This window comes from Mobula birostris, chromosome 8, assembly GCF_030028105.1.
Source record: "Mobula birostris isolate sMobBir1 chromosome 8, sMobBir1.hap1, whole genome shotgun sequence".
Taxonomy (NCBI): domain Eukaryota; kingdom Metazoa; phylum Chordata; class Chondrichthyes; order Myliobatiformes; family Myliobatidae; genus Mobula; species Mobula birostris.
The window spans coordinates 42,965,161-42,989,215 of NC_092377.1; the positions used below are offsets into that span (position 1 = coordinate 42,965,161).

At 38.6% G+C, this 24,055-nt stretch overlaps 1 protein-coding gene across 2 annotated transcripts in view; it reads left to right on the forward strand.

The window, feature by feature from the left end:
- Positions 1 to 24,055, forward strand: part of rab3gap2 (RAB3 GTPase activating protein subunit 2 (non-catalytic)) — a 90,514-nt gene that overhangs the window by 39,433 nt on the left and 27,026 nt on the right. For both annotated transcript variants that reach the window (XM_072265076.1, XM_072265077.1), the window contains 11 exons: positions 7,054 to 7,193; positions 7,825 to 8,041; positions 10,192 to 10,335; positions 10,892 to 10,974; positions 11,912 to 11,976; positions 12,053 to 12,143; positions 16,740 to 16,867; positions 17,149 to 17,362; positions 18,282 to 18,379; positions 20,626 to 20,731; positions 21,565 to 21,725. In XM_072265076.1, the coding sequence (XP_072121177.1) occupies positions 7,054 to 7,193; positions 7,825 to 8,041; positions 10,192 to 10,335; positions 10,892 to 10,974; positions 11,912 to 11,976; positions 12,053 to 12,143; positions 16,740 to 16,867; positions 17,149 to 17,362; positions 18,282 to 18,379; positions 20,626 to 20,731; positions 21,565 to 21,725 (1,447 nt within the window). The remainder of the gene's footprint in view (positions 1 to 7,053; positions 7,194 to 7,824; positions 8,042 to 10,191; positions 10,336 to 10,891; positions 10,975 to 11,911; positions 11,977 to 12,052; positions 12,144 to 16,739; positions 16,868 to 17,148; positions 17,363 to 18,281; positions 18,380 to 20,625; positions 20,732 to 21,564; positions 21,726 to 24,055) is intronic.

Genomic DNA, 24,055 nt, shown 5'->3' on the forward strand with positions numbered 1-24,055 from the left:
AGTGCATTACAAATGTTGTCTGGCATTTACATTTTTTCACTCCTATTGTTTGTCATTAATATTAAATAGTATGGTTATCATCCCTGCAGCCAGTGGATCTATTGTTTGTCATTAATATTGAATAGTATGGTTATCATCCCTGCAGCCAGTGGATCTCTTTGCCTGATTGAATTTCCTTTAGAGTCTTCAAGAAAAGTAACCACTGCTTCTTCAACTTGCGCATGTAATGACAATTCCTAGTTCCTCAGACTACTCACCCATATCTTTTCTGCAGCTAATTCAGTCGTTTCATATCCTTCATAAAATATTATACCTGGAATTGGGCAAAATACTCAACAGAGCTGAGGTATCCTACGTATATGTTTAGCAAAACCTCCTGGCACTTTTTTCTCCACTTAATAAGTCCTGAATCCATATTCTTTATTAATTGACTTCGTTACCATCAAATATTTGTGCACAAATAGCCCTGTCTCTTCCTCTCTCCATAGAATTGTTACAATAGAGGAAATCTGTTATCCAGACCTGAACTGTCGACTCTTCATTTCCCTTCAGAGATAGTGTATCACCTGTTGTCTTCCTGCAGTAGGTTTTTTTTGGCAATATTTTTGGCTATCTTGCCATTTATTATGATATCTGTCTCTGGTATTGTCAGCAGGAATTTTATTTTACCTGTAATTCTTTTTTTGACCCTCCAAATATCCGGACCTGCCTCTCGGTTTTTTGCACTACCTTACTTTCCCTTTACTATTTATGATTTATAATTTAAATTTTTACTATTTACTATCAATTTGTACTCTAGGGAGCGTGTAGTGCAGAATCAAATATCGCTGTTATGATTGTACGCTCTAGTATCAATTGTTTGGTGACAATAAAGTGTAAACTCCCCAAACTTGTGTAAGCAGCAGTGTAACAATCAATATTTTCCTGTTAATTCTGGTTAATTGGGACACATCGGGACCCGTACATTTTGGTTCATTTAAGCAGCTGCCACAATAGGGCAAAGTTTCATGGAAGTAGTTAAAAGATGAACTATTGTTTAACTGAGTAACAGATTATGTATTTAAATAAACTACAGAACCATTTAGAACACTATCAATACTACTATAGTACTGTAAAACTGTGTATTAGTTCCTAATTGTTATCAATGGAGGAATTCATCCAGTATACCTGAACGCTGGCGCGTTCTTTTGATTGACTGTAAATGAACAAAATCAGCACAGGCACCTAGATTGTCGTCATACAATGCTAGCGATGATTGCATTCTCTAAGCCTTCATTTTCATTGTAACATTCAAGATGATTGCAGATACCTTCAAATTCTTCGTAGGTCCTAACTTACTAAAGTAGTGAGTTCCTTTCATTTCACTCTGTATGCTTCTGGCATCTCTAAGTATGAATGCTTGAAACCACGGTGATCAAAACAGTTCTGAGTTGCCTTACTGCTTGTTTCTCGACAACTATCAGTGACAAAAATCATTGCTTTTTGAACACGTGAATGCAACTGGCGCTACTTAAAAATTGTTTGCCCTAAGCAAGGTGTAGTATCTGATGGCCACACAAGTACATGTATCCAGTGCTAGTTAAACCATTCAGCACTAATCTCCTCCGCCAGTTATGCACCACAGAGTCCCAAATAAACAAAGGGAATCTCAGCTATTTTCTCAAACATGAGTGTTTGAATCCAGTGCAGATTTCCCTGAAGTGCAATCATTCATTGACTCCGCTCATGCCCTTTGCAGATACTCCTGAAGGCTGTTTCTAGGAAAGTGTCAGGCTATAATCTTCAAGAATCTCTGTAGCTGTCACGCACAAAGAACACTGCTCTTCACTAACCTGTCAAGATTCCCTGTGAACACTGTCTTGCCTTCAGAATGTTGCTTTATTATGATAGGTACTTTAAGAGCTGCTCACAAACATTGCACCTCTTTGGCTACATGTTAATAATTCTGGAACTTGCAACATATCAATAGGGAGCTTAGTGTACTGTTACACAAGGAAATCCAACATCACTGAACATTTTTTATCACTTTTTTTAGTCTATTCACAGTGTTCTGTTGACCTGCTTAGTAAACTAATACTAAAGAATGCATGTGGGTTAGTTTCTTAACTGCGTAATTAAAAATTTCTCCTGTATAAGTTGATATAAAACATTTGTTGCTTTGTCCTCATCCACCCTCTGTTACCTCATCTCGTGTTGTGGTTTTGCAAGTTATCAGCAATTGCACAATGGTTAGTCATATTTGGCAGATGAAGGCATTTTTTTGTATCCTGGGGAAAAAAAGTTGTTTAAGAGCTTATTTTACTATTTATTTATGTGACGTGGGTTCCAGATGTGTGCTGCTTTGGGAATCATAGGTTCTAACAGCACTTTATTAAGCTAACACTTAATATACAAAAATCTGTGCAGCTACTGTGTACTGAAAACTTCTCACTCTGCCATTGCATATTAACAAAAATTATTAGATGTCGCATTCTATTTTCACTCAAGGCATCATTTTTTTGACATTTAAGTCTTGTGATGGGAGTAATTTCTCTTGTTTTGTCACTCTTAATACTTAACAGTTTTTTGTTTCTTCAGAGTTGAAAAAGGAAATTTGTACAGTTTTCTGATATTTCCATAATTTCTTGTGCCCAGAACAACATTTACCTCTTGAGTCACACCAGCAAAAATTATATTTGCGATATGTAAACAATTGCATTTGTACTGGCAGCTATATTTATTACAGCAGTCACTACAGTTTGGAAGAATGTAAAAGGCTGTGAAGTATATTTAGCTGAGAGCTACATTGAATTACTGTACATTTATTTTGCAGACCTACCAAGGCCACATCAGAACTGTGGTCCATATCAACCTCCTACCCTGTCTCCTTCAGCATAGACTCAGAAAGGTTTTTGAGATTTCTTTCAGACATGGAAAATATTGTCCCCAGCCTAGATTATGCTGCAAGTTCTCCTTGGTATCACATGAGAATTACCAGTTTTGAGAGTACTGTTTCGCAGATATAGTTATATCCTAACAATCTTATCCATCAACTAACTTGTCAGACTTTTTGTCAACCAATTCTTGTACCAAGACAATCCCAGACGTTGTCAAATAAGCTTTCAAGTGGCACTTGTTAGTGGAAGGTTTAGGTTACTCCTGGTCCTCCTAAATCCAGATTGCTTAGTTGGATTATTGCTAAAGTTGCTGACTATGAAAGGTGAATTGAGAGAGACTGCTTTGATGTAAAGGCAGCTTTCGAATATGGCATCAAGTAGATTCAAGGTGAACATCCCTTCAGTTGGAGTCTAACCTTGCAGAAGGGAAGGAGGTGGTGATTGTAGATTAGACATCCAGGTCCTAGCAGATTGTTGAACTTCCTTGGGATAGTGCCCTCAAGGCAATCATTCTTGACTGATTCATTAGTTGCCTTCCCTTTGATCAAATGTGGGGATATTCACTGATATTTAGTGTTCATTTTTTATCAAATAGCAAAACAAAATTTGGGTGTCAAAGGGCAAATAACATCTACAATCACAATGGCAGCTTGTTTTAAAAAAAAAATCTAACCACCTTTCCTTGATATTAAGTGGCTTTAGTACTATAGAATCTTTTTCATGAGCAATATTTAGAGGTCAGCAATGGATTCAAGATTCAAAAAACTTTATTGTCATTCTAACCGTACATCAGCTCTGCAGGGCAGAATGAAACAGTGTTTCTCAGGAGCAGTGCAATCATAACGTAGCAAACACAACACTAAATAATAAACATAACAATAAATAGTAAAACACAACAGCCACATGTCAGTTAAAATCAAGTTATAAGTGTCCAGTGCAAGTTAAAAGTGTCCAAAGCAGAGTCAGGTAGAGCAGCTATTTAGCAGTCTGACTGATTAAAAGTTAATTGTAACATCTACGTAAGCTTGGCTTTAGGTGCAGGTCAGAGCTACAGTGAATAATCTGCAGCAAATAACCTGCTTATTGACTCAAAAACAGTTATGCTACCTACAAGACGCAAAGTGGGACTGTTATTGATTTATCTATATTGTCTAGTCTGCAAAAATCAGCAGTTCAAAACCAAAAGGCAAAAGTTATTTTGATAGGCATCTCATCCACCAGCCTAAACATTAATCTTCTCCATTATCAGCACAATAAAATTGCATTGAATGCATTGCAGCAACTCAAAAGCCCACGCTTAATCCAGTGCAACCTAAAATGACAAGGACAGCGGAACAGAGAACATAGAATGAACACCTCCAATTTTCTTCTAAGTTGGAAATGGTATCCACTTGGAAATAGTTGTGGGTTCAAAATCCTGGAAGTATTTGTTAAAGAGCAAGAGGAGTTAAACTAAATATATGAATTTCCATTCCATGTTTATTTCTACCTATTAGCTGTTCTGTACATGTTTAACGTAGCTTATAGAAACATGAAGGAGAAAGCCTTTAACTCAGAGTGGAGTCATCGGGATGCAGTCATGATGGAGTTTTTTTTAGCAGGCTTTCTTATTTTTACGAGGCCGAGTTGCTAGCTCGATGCTCAACCCAGCATGGATGGAAAGCCGGCTGGATTCAAACCCAGGAGCCTTCGCTCTGCAGTCCGGCGCTGATGCCCCTGTGCCACCAGTTGGCCACTTATAGAAACATAGAAAATCTATAGCACAATACAGGCCCTTCGGCCCACAAAGTAGTGCCGAACATGTCCCTACCTTAGAAATTACTAGGGTTACGCATAGCTCTGTATTTTTGTAAGCTCATGTACCTATCCAAAAGAGTCTTAAAAGACCTTATCATATCTGCCTCCACTACCATTGCCGGCAGCCCATTCCACGCACTCACCACTCTGTGTTTAAAAAAAACAAAACAAAACACTTACCCCTGACATCTCCTCTGTACCTACTCCCAAGCACCTTAAACCTGTGCCCTCTTGTGGCAGCCATTTCAGCCCTGGGAAAAAGCCTCTGACTATTCACACGATCAATGCCTCTTATCATCTTATACACCTCTATCAGGTCACCTCTCGTCCTCGGTTTCTCCAAGGAGAAAAGGCCAAGTTCACTCAACCTATTCTCATAAGGCATGCTCCCCAATCCAGGCAACATCCTTGTAAATCTCCTTTGCACCCTTTCTATCATTTCCACATCCTTCCTGTAGTGAGACGACCAGAACTGAGCACAGTACTCCCAAGTGGGGTCTGACTGGGGTCCTGTGTAGCTGCAACATTACCTTTCGGCTCCTAAATTCAATTCCACGATTGATGAAGGCCAATACACCACAGAGTCAACCTGTGCAGCTGCTTTGAGCATCCTATGGACTTAGACTTGGACCCCAAGATCCCTCTGATCCTCCACACTGCCAAGAGTCTTACCATTAATACTATATCCTGCCATCATATTTGACCTACCAAAATGAACTACTTCACACTTACCTGGCTTGAACGCCATCTGCCACCTCTCAGCCCAGTTTTGCATCCTATCAATGTTCCGCTGCAACCTCTGACAGCCCTCTACACTATCCACAACACTCCCAACCTTTGTGTCATCAGCAAACTTATTAACCCAGCCCTCCACTTCCTCATCCGGGTCATTTATAAAAATCACGAAGAGTAAGGATCCCAGAACAGATCCTTGAGGTACACCACTGGTCACCGACCTCCATGCAGAATATGACCCATCTACAACCACTCTTTGCCTTCTGTGGGCAAACCAGTTCTGGATCCACAAAGCAAACTCCCCTTGGATCCCATGCCTCCTTACTTTCTCAATAAGCCTTGCATGGGGTACCTTATCAAATGCCTTGCTGAAATCCATATACATTACATCTACTGCTCTTCCTTCATCAATGTGTTTAGTCACATCCTCAAAAAATTCAAACAGGCTTGACAAAGCCATGCTGACTATTCCTAATCATATTATACCTCTCCAAATGTTCATAAATCCTGCCTCTCAGGATTTTCTCCATCAACTTACCAACCACTGAAGTAAGACTCACTGGTCTATAATTTCCTGGGCTATCTCTGCTCCCTTTCTTGAATAAGGGAACAACATCCGCAACCCTCCAATCCTCCGGAACCTCTCCCGTCTTCATTGATGATGCAAAGATCATTGTCAGAGGCTCAGCAATCTCCTCTCTCACCTCCCACTGTAGCCTGGGGTACATTTCATCTGGTCCCGGCGACTTATCCAACTTGATGCTTTCCAAAAGCTCCAGCACATTCCTTTTCTTAATATCTACATTCTCAAGCTTTTCAGTCTGCTGCAAGTCATCACTACGATCACCAAGATCCTTTTCCATAGTCAATACTGAAGCAAAGTATTTATTAAGTACCTCTGCCATTTCCTCTGGTTCCATGCACACTTTTCCACTGTCACGCTTGATAGGTCCTATTCTTTCACGTCTTATCCTCTTGCTCTTCACATGCTTGTAGAATTCCTTGGGGTTTTTCTTAATCCTGTCAGCCCAGGCCTTCTCATGGCCCCTTCTGGCTCTCCTAATTTCCTTCTTAAGCTCCTTCCTGTTAGCCTTGTAATCTTCTAGAACTCTAACATTACCTAGCTCTCTGAACCTTTCGTAAGCTCTTCTTTTCTTCTTGACTAGATTTACTGTACTTCAGCCTTTGTACACTATGGTTCCTGTACCCTACCATAACTTCCCTGTCTCTTTGGAATGTACCTATGCAGAACTCCACACAAATAACCCGTGAACATTTGCCACATTTCTTCTGTACCTTTCCCTGAGAACATCTGTTCCCAATTTCTGTTCCCAAGAGCTTGTCTCCAAAGCTTCTTGGAGACTTTATTTCTTAGCAGAAAATCTTGTTTTTTAAAATTTCATTGTAGCTTTGATTGTTGTTTCAAAGGATGCTCTTGCAGCTCTTGTGCACTATGCACAAGTTTGTAGTGTGTCCCCTAGTGTCTTGCAGCTCTCTAGCCATCATCTGTCTGGATTGCCATCTAGTTTGGTTAGCTCTTAAACCAACTTGAATTCGGTATTAATCATAATAGCTCTTGTGTCACTGTTCAAGCTCATAGAAATGACAGTTTATATATTAGTGTTTTTTTTTTACCATTTTATAGATTTGGGATTCCAGATTCCCGTCGCCGTGGAGAACATATTTGTTTATCACCTTGTAACACTCTGGCCGCTGTAACAGATGATTTTGGCCGTGTCACATTACTGGATGTAGTAAGAGGAGTAGCAATACGTATGTGGAAAGGTGAGGATGGCATTTATCTGTAACCAATGTAACAAATATACCACATGCTTTGCTAATTTAATTTTTTATTTTATTTACAATGGCCAATACCTCACATTTTAATTATTAAAGGACATAATTTTGTAATTAATTGGGAGCCTTAGCTATTCTGAGTAATCTGGATTGCTTGTATCATATTCACAAGTTTGAGATACCGTGAATAAATACTATAAAAAAACATATTTTTCAGCATCTGATATAATACGTTAATGTTTCAAATGCAGTTTATCTATTGTAACTGAAGCAAATTTGCTAAATCTTTCTTTGTATTAGACCATAAGACATAGGAGCAGAATTTGGCCATTCAGCCCATTGAGTCTGCTCCACCATTCCATCGTATATTTCATCAAAATGAACAAAATCTCTCTTGGCAACACACACAAAATGCTGGAGTAACTCAGCAGGTCAGGCCGCATCTATGGAAAAGAGTAAACAGTTGTTTGGCCTGCTGAGTTCCTCCAGCATTTCATGTGTGTTACTTGGATTTCCAGCATCTGCAGATTTTCTCTTGTTTGTGCTAAAATCTCTCTTTGGTTTCTCACAGGGATAATTATAGTTGCTGTCTCTCCTTTAAATCTAATTTGTTTGCTAGGATATCGTGATGCAGAGGTAGGCTGGATCCAGGTGGTAGAAGATCTTCATGAAAGAGAAATTGAGAAAAGCAACGTGTCTCCCTTCAGCAATCCTGCAGGTCTAAGGCGAGTGGCTCAATTCCTGGTTATCTACGCTCCAAGGAGAGGAATCCTAGAAATATGGAGCACCCAGCAAGGTCCGAGAGTTGGAGCATTTAATGTAGGAAAACACTGCAGGTGTGTAAAGTAGAATATTATCTGAAGTCACTGTATTTTCTGTTAAGGGCTTGCTGTGTTTGAATCCACTATGGAAGGAAGAAGACCCTCATTTTACATCTTAGAGTTAAGGTTTCTTGAATGTAATTCTATTTTGAAAGGAAAGAAGAATACATGTATAATTATTTAAATTATGTTTGAGTAACAAACTACTCTAAACAGCTGTAATTTTTTAACTTTTCATGTTGAAAGCCCAACTTTTTCCAGTCACCATCATTCACTTCTTTCCAGCAAAAATTTTTTGTGACAATTTCTGCATTTGTAGATTGTGCTATGTCATGCTTAACCTCGAGTGGTCGACTGGTCAAAAAGGTCTTTATAACTCAAAATCTTGCCAGAGTTGCAGGTCAATTATTGCATTTTGCCGTGTGGCTCTCTACCTGCCAACTTTGCTGAGGTTGTGTAGGCCTTTACAGATGATATGTTCCTCCTGTATGAAGCAGTTTGGCTACCCTAATGCCCATTTTGCATTTAGTGCTGTGTTTTTTAAATTAATCCAATTTGTTCCATTAAAATTGCCATGTACAAAGGGAACAGATAAGGGTACACTTTTTTTATAGTATTGAAACCTTTACTAGATTTATACTTTGTTGAAAACTCATTATGCTGTTGATGAAATATCTTGAGAGTCAAATGAGATTACTGCAGGCTATTCTCCCCAATCAAATGTTAATTTAATTTCCTTGAAAATTGTTATTTTAACTGACATACAAATGCACTTGCCAAATTATAAAGTCACTTAACATTAATGAAATGGTAAAAAAGGCACTTAGAAAATAAGAGCATGATGCATCCTCAACATGGATTTCTAAAAGGGAAATTTATATTGAACAGCAGAATAGACATGAATCAATTGACATGAATTTTATGCTTGTAGAAGGTCTTCAGTTGATGCCATACAAGACATTATGTGATTATATACTGGTGGATTGAGGATTGCTTAGTGTCTCACTGGAGGGGTGCAATGGGACAGTGCTAGGACCCAGTTGTCCAGTTATTCACAGTCTCTATTGTTGATCTAGCTGAACTGATGTAATGAATCCAAGTTTGCTTACGATACAATACCCAGGTGGCAGTGGGGGTGAGAGATGGGTGGAGAATGGTTTCAGGGGATATATATATATATATATATATATATATATATATAAACGTAATGTGGAAAAATAAGAGGCCATCTATTTCCATAGAATTAATAAGAAAGTGGAATATTTTCTAATCCGTGAGAAATGGAATTAGAGCTGTCGCTGTTTAGAAAATAGCTTGGATGCTATAAGCAAATCACAAAATTAATGTGGAGGTACAGCAAATAATAAGGAAAGCAACTGGTCTGTTGGCTTTCATTACAAGAGGGATTGGGCAGAACAGAGATATATTGGTCCAATTATATAGGGGAAAGGTGAGACAATATTGTGCACAGGTGTAGTCTGGTCTTCCTGTTTATGGAATGATACAGGAGTGACAGGAAAAAGGTGAAGGTTGACTAGACTGACTCCTGGGGTGGCAAGTGTTGTATGGAGAGAGATGAGGTTGACTGGTCTCACCTACCTTGGGGAAAAGACTGTTACTACGCCTACATTTCTATACTCACCTCTCTTTCTTCTATCAGCAGAAGATATTTCTGCAGCAAGAGGATAATGCATTTTTGGAATTCTTTACTCGAGAATCGTGGAAGCTATTTTACTATGTATACTCATGTTGGTTATATAGGTGTTGGTAAATTTTGGGAATGAAGAGATACGGTGTTAGTGAAGAAAAATAGCACTAAGGCAAAAGATCAGCTATGATATTTTTGAATGATCAAATTGCGACAAAGAGCTGAATGTAATTCATTCACGATAACTCAGGTTTGAATTCTGCAAAAAAAAAACAGATGTTTTTATTGCAAGTACTTAATGTGCAAACTTTGAAATCCACTTATGGAATATTAATATCAAAATTTGGTTCCAAATTGAATATCTTATTGTTTATAAAAGAATGCAGAGGTATACAGTGCTGGAAAAATCATTTGTTGGAAAATGTGGATCATTTTGATTCTGTATATAAAAAAAGCTGAATAGTATTCTGTATGCTATACAATTCTTGCGATTCTCAATAATGTTCCTTATTTATAGGTTGTTATATCCTGGATACAAGATAATGGGACTGAACAATGTTACCAGCCAGGGTTGGCAGCCACAAACCTACCAGATTTGTCTGATTGATCCTGTGGATGGTAATGTGAAAACCATCAGTGTTCCCTTTCATCTTGCTCTTAGGTACTTTTTTTTTCAGAAAGATAATAATTAATCATTTCAGTATTTCACTGCAGTACTTGACCTAATACCATTGGAGACTTGCATGGAAATATTGAGCACATAAATGGAATCTACATTTCAGAAGATCAGCAGTGGTAACTTAAAAGTGGAAAGTCATGAACCACTTCTATTTTGTGTTTATAGCTGCAGGTTTTGAACTCTAAGTGGGAGAAACTTTTCTTTGTCTACAACCTTCAACCACCTCTTTATCATAAAGACCTTTCCTTTGTTTTTTTTTTGAAGAAAGGAGACCCCAGGCTATTGCCTTTACCTAATTAGTGTCCAGCAATCTGTACCAGCTGCCTCCCCACTAATAACAAGTGTTGAAGCTTCATAGTTGATAAGTATAGCTATCCAGAAGGTTAGCCATGCAGTTTAGAACAAAACAAGTTAAAGTTGTTTCAGTATTGATCTCGGTATTAATACCAATATGCAGATAGGCTGTTTGTTTTTAATGGATTAAGAGTCTTAAATTAAAAAAATGAAAATGCTATTGATGCACTATTTTGTTCTTTAGTGATAAGAAAAGTGAAAGAGCAAAGGATATGCATTTATTGAAGCGGTTAACTGCTTTGTTGAAGACCAAAATATCTAATCCTGGTGGGTATCATATCTTTCTTTTGTAAATTTGTAGAACAACTATTCACAATAACCACAGTAACATAATAACTTGTTTACTACAACTAATACATTGGTCTTCCAAGGCTGTTATCAGACTAAAATTCCAGGGCAACAGATATGAACATAAGCATAAAGATGCTTTAGTACTTGCGTTTGCAAAATGACAGGAATATTAATCCACATATTTTAGTTTAAAAAGTATCTTATTAATTGCTGCTTTAAACCAGTAGAGCGATTGAACAATTTGCTGGTTTTACTGCATTTATAAATTGGTTTATTAGTTCACATGTACCTAGATAAAAGAAGAAACTTTATTTTGCATGTCATCTATTAAGATCACATCACATCAATGCGTTGAGGTAGTAAAAGGGAAAACAATAACAGAATGCGAATACAGTGTTATAATAACAGCAGCAGAATACCGAGAAAGTGCTGTGCAGGGAGACAATAAAGGTGCAAAGCCATAATGTGGGAGATTGTGAGATCAAGAGTCCATTCCAGGGACTCTTCATTAGTCTTATAATGGTGGGATAGAAGCTTGCCACTGACAGCCTGTTCTGGTCGTATGTGCTTTCAGGCTTTTGTATCTTGTGCCCAATGGGTGAGGGGAAAGATTACATTGATAACGTTGGCTGCTTTATTGAGACAGCAGGAATTGTGTACAGAGTCCATGTGGGAAGGCTGGGATGTGTCCACAACTCTGTAATTTCTTGACATGTTGGTCACTGCAAACACACTATATATTACTATTTTTCTGTGTATTCCTAATACTTACGTAATATGTACTTTTGAAATGTTAATGGTTAAATATTGGCAGAAGAAAGGCACAAATTAACAGCTATATTTATTTCTGTGTGTATTTGTATTATAATTTTCATTTGTTTTCCAATCTGTTATTCTATTGTTATGTTGCCAGAAAATTTGGAAGCCGAGATAAAGACACAGCTTCTTGATATTAAATATCCTACCATGAAAAAGCAGGTAATTAAACTGCAGTATAAAAATAATTCTTTTAACTTTTTTATTCTGGTTGTAATAATTTTTTTTTCAAACACAGGCTTTAGAAAGACTACTAGCAAGTAAAAATGTCCCGTTATCTTGCTTAACAAATTTAATCCAGGCTCTTTTGGACAACTTAATGAGCCAAGGTCAGTACAAATTTGCATAAGTGTGTTAGTAAATTGGCTTGGTATATTCTCTGTTTTGCAGAAGTACTAGAGAATATTTAGGTGCATCTTTCTTGACTATTGGCCTTATTACTATTGAACAAGTTTCACCAATCATTTTGCAATCAGATTGCATTTCTAATTGTATTTTGTTCCTTTTATGCCATGAACATTGAACTCATTAGCAGCTTGCACTGCCTATTCCCTTCCCTAGACTTGACCTCCTCCATTGTAAGTACACTCAGGGGCCACTTTCTGAGGTACATCTGTGTACCTGGTCGTTAATACAAGTATATAACCAGCCAATCATGTGGCAGCAACTTCAGTGCATAAAGCATGCAGTTCAGACGTTCAGTTGTTGTTTAGACCAAACATCAGAATGAAGAAAAAATGTCATGTAAGAGGCTTTGACCGTAGAATAATTATTGGTGCCAGAGGGTTGGTTTGTGTATCTCAAAAACTGCTGATCTCCGGGGATTTTCATGCACAGTCTCTAGAGTTTACAGAGGTTGCTGCACAAAAAAAAAAATCCAGTGAGCGGCAGTTCTGTGGATGAGAACAGCTTGTTAATGAGAGAGGTCAGAGGTGAATGGCCAGACTGGTTCAAGCTGACTGGAATAATCACGCATTACAACAGTGGTGTGCAGAAGAGCATCTCTGAATGCGCAACGCATTGCACCTTGAAGCGGACGGCCTGCGACAGCAGAAGACCACAGACATACATTCAGAGGCTACTTATTAGGTATAGGAGATGCCTAATAAAGTGGCCACTAAGTGTACAGTTATTAGTCTCCCATAAAGCAAACGTAAAGTTTCATTGCTGTTGATATATTTAATTGTCTGCAAAATGAAGTTCTTCATAGATTTTTCTTTCAATATCAATGATTGGTTAAGTAAATGGATTTAAATTTTCTAAATGGATTTAAATGAGATTGGAAAAATATCAGCCATGCTTTAATGGTGAAGCAGAGTCGTTGAGCTAAGTGCCTTGATTTTGCTGTCAAATCTTCTGGAGAAAGAACTAAAACAGGGTTTTCTTTTGTGGCGGTTGCAGAAGTCTGAATGAATACACCATGGTTGTCATGTACTTTATGAAAACAGACATAGATGAGTGTGTCCTCACAAAATCATTTATTCCTCCCTGACCAGAAGCCCTGGATGAGTCATGGAATTGCAATCTGAGGGCCAGATAAAAGGCATTCAAGTTTGGTGACCAAGAAAGTTACAAGAGGTCCAAGTATGATCTCTGGAAAGCCATCTCACGGGAGAATTGGCAATTCCAGACTAAACTTGAATCAATGAAGGATGCTTGACAGCTGTGGCAGAACTTGAATGCTATCACCTCTTGTAAAGTGAAATCAAGCAACATAGGTGACAACAAAGCTTCGCTTCCAGATGATCTGAATGCTCACTTTGACCATCAAAGCAAATAGGAACCATCACAAACTCCCACAGCCCCCCATTGATCCTGTAATTTCAGTCTTTGAGGCTGACGTGACAGCATCCTTCAGGAGGGTGAACCCACAGAAAGCATCCGGTCCAAATAGGGTACTTCTCTGAGTACTGAAGACCTGTGCTGATCAACTGGCTGGAGTGTTCATTGACATCTTTAACCTCTCGCTTCATTAGTCTAAGGTACCCACTTGCTTTAAGCAGGATTGAATTATACTGATGCTTAAGAAGGTCATAGTAATCTGTCCCAATGACTATCATCCAGTAGTACTTATATCCACAGTGATGAAAAGTTTTGAGAGGTTGGTGATGAAACATCAACTCCTGCTTGAGGAGGGAGTTGGATCTGCTCCAATTTGCCTACTGGCACAAATGGTCCACAGCATATTCCATTTCATTGGCTCATCACTCAATCTTGGAACTTATGGACAGCAAAGATGCAGACACCATTATGCCTCCCTATCAACAACAGCTCAGCATTCAATACCATCATCTCCTCAAAACTCATCAATAGGGTTCAAGACCTTTGTCTCAATATCTCCTTGTGTGTTTGGATCCTCAATTTCCTCATTTGGAGACCCCAGTCATTTCAGATTGGTAACAGCTTCTCCTCCACATTTTCTATTAGTGCAGATGCACCACAAGGCAGTCTGATTAGCCCCCTGCTCTACTTGCTGTACACTTATGACTGTGTGGCTAAGCACAGTTCCAAAGCCACATTTAAGTTTGCTGACAACACCACTGTTGTAGGCTGAATCAAAGGGAGATTGGAAATCTGGCTGAGTGGTGCCACAACAACAACCTCTTACTCAGTATCAACACCAAGGAGCTGATTATTGAGTTCAAGAGGAGGAAACTGAAGATCTATGAGCCTGTCCTCATCAGGCGATCAGAAGTGGAGAGGGTCAACAATTTAAAATTCCTTGGTGTTATCATTTCAGAGATCCTATTCTGGGCTCAGCACACAAGTTCAATTACAAAGAAAGCATGGCACCACCTCTACTTTGGGAGTTTGTGAAGATTCAGCATGACGTCTCTAACTTCTATAGAAATGTGGTGGAGAGTATATTGATAGGCTGCTATCTGCCTGGTATGAAACACCAAGGTGCTTGAACAGATAATCCTGCAAAAGTAGTGGATACAGCTCAGTCTATCACAGGTAAAGCCCTCCCCATCATTGAGCACATCTACATGGAATGCTGTTGTAGGAAACCAGCATCCATCATCAGAGACTCCATAATTTCTTCTTGCTGCTGTCATCAGAAAGAAGGTACAGGAGCCTCAAGACTCACACCACCAGGTTCATGAACAGTTTTTACCCCTCAACCATCAAGCTCCTGAACCAGAGGAGATAACTTCAAAGTCGGTGGTGAGGAAAGCAAATGCCATGTTAGCATTCATTTGAAGAAGTCTAGAATACAAGAGCAAGGATGTGATGCTGAGGCTTTATAAGGCACTGGTGAGCCTCACCTTGAATATTGTGAACAGTTTTGGCTCCCTCGTTTTCGAAAAGATGTCCTGGTCCAGAAGGGGTTCACAAGGATGATTCCAGGAATGAATGGGTTATCATACAAGGAACGTTTGATGGCTCTGGGTCTGCACTTGCTGGAATTCAGAAGGATAGGGGGGGAATATCATTTAAATCTTTTGAATGTTGAAAGGCCTAGAAAGAGTAGATATGGAAAGGATGTTTCCCATGGTGGGAGATCTGAGACAAGAGGGCACAGCCTCAGGATAGAGGGGTGCCCTTTCAAAACAGAGATGTGGAGAAATTTCTTTAGCCAAAGGGCGGTGAATTTGTGGAATTTGTTGCCAAATGCAGCTGTGGAGAAGGCCGGGAACTGGGGTTGAGGAGGGGAGGCCAAAAGGATCAGCCATGATTGAATGGTGGAGCATTCTTGATGGGCCAGATACCTAATTCTGCTCCTATGTCTTATGGACTAGAATTGAATACTATACTATACGTGCAGTCTAACTGAAGTTTTGCATACCTCTATCAATTTGGTGCAACATGCTGTGCCAAAAGGCCTTTATCTGTTCTACTAACCTATGTTCTATAATGGCTTTTTGATATGTTTACTAAACTTGGAATCCCAGCATTCTCTATTTAGCAGTACATTTTCCAGGTGATTGATTCTCATTCAGCAGCAGACCTGGTGCCTCTATCAGCTGTACTTGCCTGTAATCCATACCCAAGGTATTCGTTTACCTGTCTCTTCCCCAGCTGTAAAACCCTTCTCAGACTCTAATTGAACATTGACTTCTCTAACTTCGGTTAATGCCCCACCTCCCCTTTGTACCCCATCCCTTATCTATCTACCTATCTATTTCCTCTCTCTTTTTTTCTCCCTCTGTCCCTCTCATTATAACTCCTTGCCCATCCTCTGGGCTCCCCTCCTTTCTTTCTCCCTAGACCTCCCGTCCCATGATCCCCTCCCTTCTCCAGCCTTGTATCCCTTTTGCCAATCAACTTTCCAGCTCTCAGCTCCATCCCGCCTCCTCCTGTCTTCTCCTATCATTTCAGATCTCCCCCTCCCCCTCCCACTTTCAAATCTCTTACTGTCTCTTCTTTCAGTTAGTCCTGACGAAGGGTGTCGGCCCGAAACGTCGATAGTACCTCTTCCTATAGGTGCTGCCTGGCCTGCTGCGTTCACCAGCATTTTTTATGTGTGTTGCTCTAATTTTATGTCATTTGCATTTGAACTTATGTTTAGTATTTCACTTACAGTTCTAGTCTTGTTTTCTGTACATTCCTGTGTTGATATTTGAAAACATTTTGTGAATTCACTTGATCATTATAAAGCTGTAATCATTCAATAACTGATAAGAAGTAGTGTTCAGGCCTTGGTGCAGGGAAGGTGAAAATGGAAAGTAAGTTGATTTTGGGGAGCAAGTTGAATCAAAGCCTGATAATGATTGTACCCAATGCTCCTGTAACAGATGTTGTTGGATTCTGGTTAGGAAATAGAACCATAGATATTTATTCTCCGTGTTAGCATTGTGGTGTCAGCATGCTTCATTTGTATTTTTTATTAGAAGAAAAGGAGAGTAAAATTGCCAGCAAAATACTTGTCTTTGTAGCTGGTTGTTGTATTGAATTGAACTTCCCTCTTGTGCTTCTATTAGACCCTGAAAGCGTTGATGAAGGATTGTTGCAATTTTGCCTCAGCCAGCTGAAATTGCTTCACCTTTATACATGTGTAAGCAAATTCAACTCTGAAGATGTGGAGCAGAATGGTGGTAAAATCAGCAATGTAAGTCATTCTTTTTGCTTTCAGTATTTAAATATGAATAGACAATGGGAGATGTATTTTTAAAATGTCATTAGTTTTTTTGTGGGTAATTTAAAACAAGCTGTTTTACCCTCATTTTAACCTTCATTCTAACATATCTTGCCATAATGTATTTTTACTTGTGGATATTTGCCTTTATTATTTTTAAAAAATCTCATCATTGGAACTCTCTTGAAAAACTAAGCTTATACATAGATTTTTTGCATCTATTTGTTACATGCATTTTTTTCTTTATTGCAAAGGAATTGGCTTCTTTGCTAAGACTAGAAGAAAGGGAATGTGAAAAAATTCAAACTCTTCTGGATAATTATAGACAAGGAAATACCAAAAATACAGTTCAATTTGAGGAAGATGAAATCTATAAACTTCCAATCCAGATGTTCTTGGAATACCTTGAATATGAAAAAGATGCAGTTAATGTGAAGAAAGTAGGTGAAGAAAAATATGTTGCTTTGGGTATGTATTGTAGTTAATTCTAGTGTCATACAAATATAATTTTTTCTGGTATTCAGCTAAGTAAAATGTTTCTGACGAGTGGCTTGCCACAACACATATTAATTATTGAATATTTTCTACTGCATGTAAAAGCTTTGTTTGCTGCAATGTATTGTGTTAGATGCAGCAAGGTTTTATGTAAATTCAAACAAGTGGCCAGCAGCAAAGCCATTGGAATGTGTAATACTCAAACCATTTACGTCATGCTAACTGGTAGGAGATGATGGATGATCATGGCACCGAACACTATGAAACAAATGCTGGATAATAGGCTTGGTGTGGATAAGTACTTGATTGCAGGCGCAGAGATGGCTGAAGGGCCAGTTTCACAACTGCGTGATTTACTGTCTTTCCGTTCTCTTTTACATTTCAATTAATATAAATCCCCAGGCTGGATAGACCTGAAATGAGCTTTTTCCTCTCTTTAAATAGTGTTTGTCAATGTCTTTGAAGAAAAAGGCCACAATGTCACTCTAAAACAAGAAAATGCCAATTTTCCAAATCTTAAACATGAATCTTGACAAATATATTTAATGAATCGGAATGCAATATTTAGATATTGAACAACTTTGCAGTTAAATTAGAAACTGGCTCTGACTGCATTACCTATTGTCATCATCTTAGCAGCTGATTTAAATGCCCACAAAGTTCAGCTGGCAATTGTTTTTGTAGCATATTTAGGTGCGTTATGGGAAAAAATATTTTTCTGTTATATCCACCAAGTCTAACTTGCTTTCCTGCCTTATTAGTACATGATGACATTTCTTTATTGCTGTTAGCTGATTATGAACGGATGTCTGTGATGAATGGCTAAAAATATAAAGTTCAACAGAATAAAATGATACTTAAAAGCAGTTTTGCATTTCCTGTGTTATTGCAGGCAATTTCTTTTTTTGGAAATGTATATGTGGGAAAAGCTCTGTGGAGGAAATGTGCCGTTTGCTGGAGTCTGCAGGAGCGAGGCCGCAGCAATTTTTGGTATGCTTTTAATTCATAGTTGCATTAGCTAAATAGATCTGATATGGCTACATACTGATCGCATATTAGAAGTAAATAGTTTTACTTCAATTAGTATACATTTAGATTTATTTGCCTCCACCCTTTTAGTTCAAGTGATGTGAAGGTACTTGTACAACTGCTCCTCGTTTTGGAAAAGGGGTGCATTCCTGGAAAATGTTCCAGTAATTAATTTTGCAAATGAAAATGATGGGTGCATTGCATATGGAAATTTTTACACAGTCTGTTCCAATGCACGGAGAGTAGTCCACTCTTTGTTACAGCAAGTAAAAACTGTAAATTGGAGGCATGTATCTAAAAGAATCAGTTGCTTTATACTAAAAATTATGAAGTAAACAGCAATAATTGTACATTTTGAAATGATGAATTGTTTGTATATTTTTCGCAGCAAAATTGTGGGTCTTGTCATAGAGTCATAGTGAAATTAGGCATAAAGGTCTTTGGCATACTGAGTCCACACTGCTAGTCAACCACCTTTTTGTACTAATCCTACTTTGATACCATGCTTAATTCTGGCAACATCTGCTCATCATCTACTTCCAGATTTCACTACTTAACTTACACTCTAGGGACAATTTAGAGCAGGCAGTTAACCTATCAATTTGTACATCTATGGAGTTGTGAGAGAAACCACGAGGACCCTTGCATTTGCCAGGTGAATGTGCCAATGCCACACAAAGCAGCAACTGAGATCAAGTAGCCTGTACAATTTCCAGAGGGAAACAACCAGTCACAGTTAACATAAAATACAAGCATCATCAAGTAAAGTTGCAGGATATTAATCCAGCTTCATAACCTATATTTACATGTAAGGGAAATTGCAGTTCACACCTTAACAGTGAAGCTTCAGCTGAAGAGCTAATGTTCATAGTGAGGGAACCATTAAGGAAACATCAAATGCATAAAGAAAAATTGAAGCAGTAGATCAAACTGGCTATTGATTCTAACCTGCTATTTATTAAGACCATGGCCAATCTTCTACCTCTACTTTTTTCTGCTCCATCCCTAGGTTCCCTCAAAATTCAGAAAGCTAATAATCAGTTTCTAACAAACAAAATGATCAAGTCTCTGCTGCTTTTGGAGATTCGGCACCCTCTGTATATAGAAATTTCTTCTAATTTTGGGCTTAAATAGCCTACTCATTTTCAACTGTTGCACTTGGCTTTAGGCTCCTCAGTCAGAGAATTCATTTATCCTCCAGTCAGCCCTTTAGCCGTATAAGAATTTTGTAAGTTTCAGTGAGAACTCCTTTCATGTTCATATAGACCAAGTCTTAACAATCTCTCATTGTTAGGCAAACTGCTATGTCTGGAACTAGCTCAGTATACTCCCTCTATGACATGAATCTAATTTTAAGTACGTATACCAAAAAGTGTACTTTCATCAAGACTTGCATAATTGCATTAAGACATCTTGCTGCATTCAAATTCACTCATATTAAAGGCCAACATACCTTTTACCTTTCTGATTGCTTGTTTCATCTGCATAATGGCTTTCTGAGATGTACAAGAACACGGTCTCCTTGAATACTCAGGTTCAGTCCTGATTTTTAAATGTTGTCTGTGTGGAGTTTGCATTTTCTCCCTGTGATTAATTGGCCAAAGGACCTGTTTCTATGCTGTATCTCTCAATGACTCTCTAACCTGGGTCTTTTCCACTCTGAGGCAGCAGCTGTCTTAGCTGTAACACTGTGCTGCCCGTGTCTAGATAGTGACTGCTTAGACTTCACAGATGTTCAAAAGTTGTGAAACATTGCACTGGACACAGAGTGCTATCACTCAAGCATCATTGCATCATTGCTAATATTTATAGAACGAAAATAAATTTACTTATCACTGCTGTTTAAAGGAATCAATATAATGATTGAAAGGCATGCATTCTGTCATGTTTAGTGATGGGAAATCTGTTAATAAAGATGCCTTCTGTCAATTACACTCTAGGTCTTGACCATTTTGAATGGATTGACATGTGTCTGACATAAGTTGTTTCAATGCCTTTATTTTAATAGCCTGATTTTTTTCCACTTAATAATTCAAATTAATGAATATCCTCTTTGACATTTACTTCACTGGTTACAGTGTGATTTGTTTGCTGATATAGGAATATAATGGAATTTCGAGATTTATTACATATATTTAACGTTTTAATGCATGTAGTGAATTTGGCAAGAAAGCAGTTTTAATTGTTTTTCTTTGTTTTCCCTCCAGTCTCTGCTTCTTTCTATGTGGCTCTTCAGGGAGAAGGAAATCCTCAAGAACCAGGAGTCAATTAGCTACCTCCATATTACGCTTTCACACTTAATCAAAATGAAAGGTGAAGTGCCTGGAAATAGGGAGTTGCTGTATTGGTTATTTGTGATATCATTGTGGATTATAATCTCAAAGTTATTGGGTCTGGTGAAGAACCTATCATGTAGCATCTGAATGACATGACCATCGGATTTGGTGTTGCTTTATTGTGGTGGAGGTACCATTCATGTTGGCCTAGTCTAGTACACTGGTGTTAATGCCCCTGTCCTTGTATCTGATCCTCAAAGTCTTCTTTGTAAGGTTCTTTGGTGGTATTGTTTCAGGGCTTTCAGGTGTCTGCTCTAGGTGGTCCATGACTCAGTTCCATACAGTCATGTGGGAAGGACAACTTCTCTACAGACCAAAAGTTTTGTTTGGACCTGTAGGTCACAGTCTTCAAAGACACTTTTCCTTCATCTTGCATAGGCTTTACTTGCACAACTCAGGTGATGGTTGACAGATATGATTCAACAAGGGTCGGAGTCAATGATCCAGTGATAAATTTTGCCAAATAACACAAAAACAGATTTTTAAAAAAATGTGTTAATTTGATTATTTTGTGATTGAAAATAGTTAGCATTGGAATTGTTTACAGAGTTAAAATTATTTGAAATCATCCTGATAAGTTGAGAATCTTGGGTAGTTCATTGCTGTATTCACATCAGGTTCCAACTGTAATAGTGAGGTCTGAAAATCATGCCAGATTCCTGGCATAGTAGGGAATGCATCTCTATTTCTAGTATTATACTGACCCCTTTAGGTGCCGATTCTATTAGTACGTTCATTCCTAGCAATGCATCCTTATTGCTGAGCTATAAGTGTCATTTAATCCAAACTGAATTTCTTGTCTTCCTACAGGTGCTATTGATGTTTCATGGGACCTTCAGTCTGTATCGCCTTGGTGGCAGCAAATGCGTACCGCATGTGCGCAAGCAGAGAATATTGGAGCTGCGTTATTAGCTGCACTTGTTGGAAAAAGTGTAACTATAGGTGTAACAAACAGTCTGGCTGAGAAAGATGTGAGTAATATTGCTCACCATTGTAACAGATCCACACGGATATATATTGATTGTAGTAATGTAAGAACATAAGAAATAGGAGCAAAAGTAGGCCATCTGGCCTGTTGAGCCTGCTCTGCCATTCAATAAGATCATGGCTGATCTGGCCATGGACTCATCTCCACCTACCTGCCTTTTCCCCATAACCCTTAATTCCCCTACTATGCAAAAGTCTATCCAACCTGGTCTTAAATACAAACTCCATTTCCAGAAGAGTTGGGATATTTTCCAAAATGGAATAAAAACAAAAATCTGTGATATGTTAATTCACGTGAACCTTTATTTAACTGACAAAAGTACAAAGAAAAGATTTTCAATAGTTTTACTGACCAACTTAATTGTATTTTGTAAACATACACAAATTTAGAATTTGATGGCTGCAACACACTCAACAAAAGTTGGGACAGAGGCATGTTTACCGTTGTGTTACATCACCTTTCCTTTCCATTTGCCTTCTTGATAGCCTGCTGCACCTGCAAACCAACCTTCTGTGATTCATGCACAAGCCCTCCCAAGTCCCTCTACACAGCAGCATGCTGTAATTCTTTACCATTTAAATAATAATCTGGTCTTCCATTTTTCCTTCCAAAGTGGATGCCCTCGCATTTACCAACATTGTACTCTATCTGCCAGACCCCTGCCCACTCACTTAAACTATCTAAATCTCTCTGCAGACTCTCAATATCTTCTGCCCAATTTGCTTTTCCACTCAATTTAGTATCATCAGCAAACTTAGATACACTACGCTCTGTTCCCTCTTCCAGATCATTGATGTATATTGTGAACAGTTGTGGGCCCAGCTCAGACCTTTGCGGCACATCGCTCACCAGTGATTGCCAACCAGAGGAACACCCATGTATGCCAACGCTCTTCTTTCTACTAGTTAACCAATCCTCTGTCCATGCTAATACATCACCCCCAACTCTCTGCATCCTTATCTTATGGATTAGTCTTTTATGCAGCCCCTTCTGGAAATTCAAGTAAATAACATCCATCTGTTCCATTCTATCCACTGCGCTTGTTATATCCTCAAAGAACTCCAGTGAATTTGACAAATAGGACCTGCCTTTGCTGCGTCTGCCAGATGGGTCCATTTCTTTCCAGTTGCCTCGCTCTTTCTTCTTTAATGATAGCTTCAAGCATTTTCCGGATTACAGATGTTAAACTAATTGGCCTATAGTTAGCTGCCTTTTGCCTATATCCTTTTTTGAACGGTGGCATAACATTTACCATCTTCCAATCCACCGGGAACTGCTCAGAGTCCAGAGAATTTTGGTAAATTATCACCAAACCCTCTACTATAACTTCTGCCGTTTCTTTCAGTACCCTAGGATGCATTCAATCAGGACCAGGTGATTTATCTATCTTCAGGCCCACAGGTTTGCTCAGCACTACCTCTTTAGTGATAGATATTGTATCGGGGTCCTCGCCTCCCATCCCATCAATGACATCTCTTTTTGACGTGTTAGATATGTCCTCCACCATGAAGACCGACACAAAATAGTCACTCAAAGCCTCAGCCATTTTTTCATCACCCAATATCAAATCCCCCTTCCGATCCTCCAAGGGACCTATGGTCGCTTTAGCCACTTCTTTCCGCTTTATATAATTATAAATACTTTTACTGTCAGTTTTATATTTTGTGCTAGTTTATTTTCATAATCTAGCTTCCGGGTCTCGGCCTGAAATGTCGACTGTACCTCTTCCTATAGATGCTGCCTGGCCTGCTGTGTTCCACTAGCATTTTGTGTGGCTTCCCTTTCTTTGTTGTTCGCTCAGTAGTTCTTTGTTGCTTTTTGAAGTTTTCCCAATCTTCCAGTTTCGCACTACTCTTGGCGACTTTGTACTAATATTTAAGCACATAATTCTTTTGGTGTCCTCTGGTTAATCTGCAGAATTCCTCAGTATATTAAATGTGCGAATTACATTCACTTCTGATTTTAAAATTTAGCCCATTGTCATTAAAGATAGAAACAAGTGGCATCTCCTGGACAAATTACATTAGATATGGTCCAGTCAGGAATCTAGATTTAACAGAGATCAAATGAGGGAAAATTAAATCATATATATGTAAATCTGCATCTAAAGAAAGAAGAACGTTGCAGTGGGGGGTGGGGTAAGAGCGGTGGGATATAATTCTGACAGTAAGTTAAGGAAATTACTTCCGAAACTTGAACAGATGGATACATGTAACTGGATTTTAGGGAAAGGACAATTGATACTTCTCATTAAAGGACTGCACATTCAGTGGGCTGCAGTGATTCTTCTTTCCCCTTTTCTTAGAGGTAGTT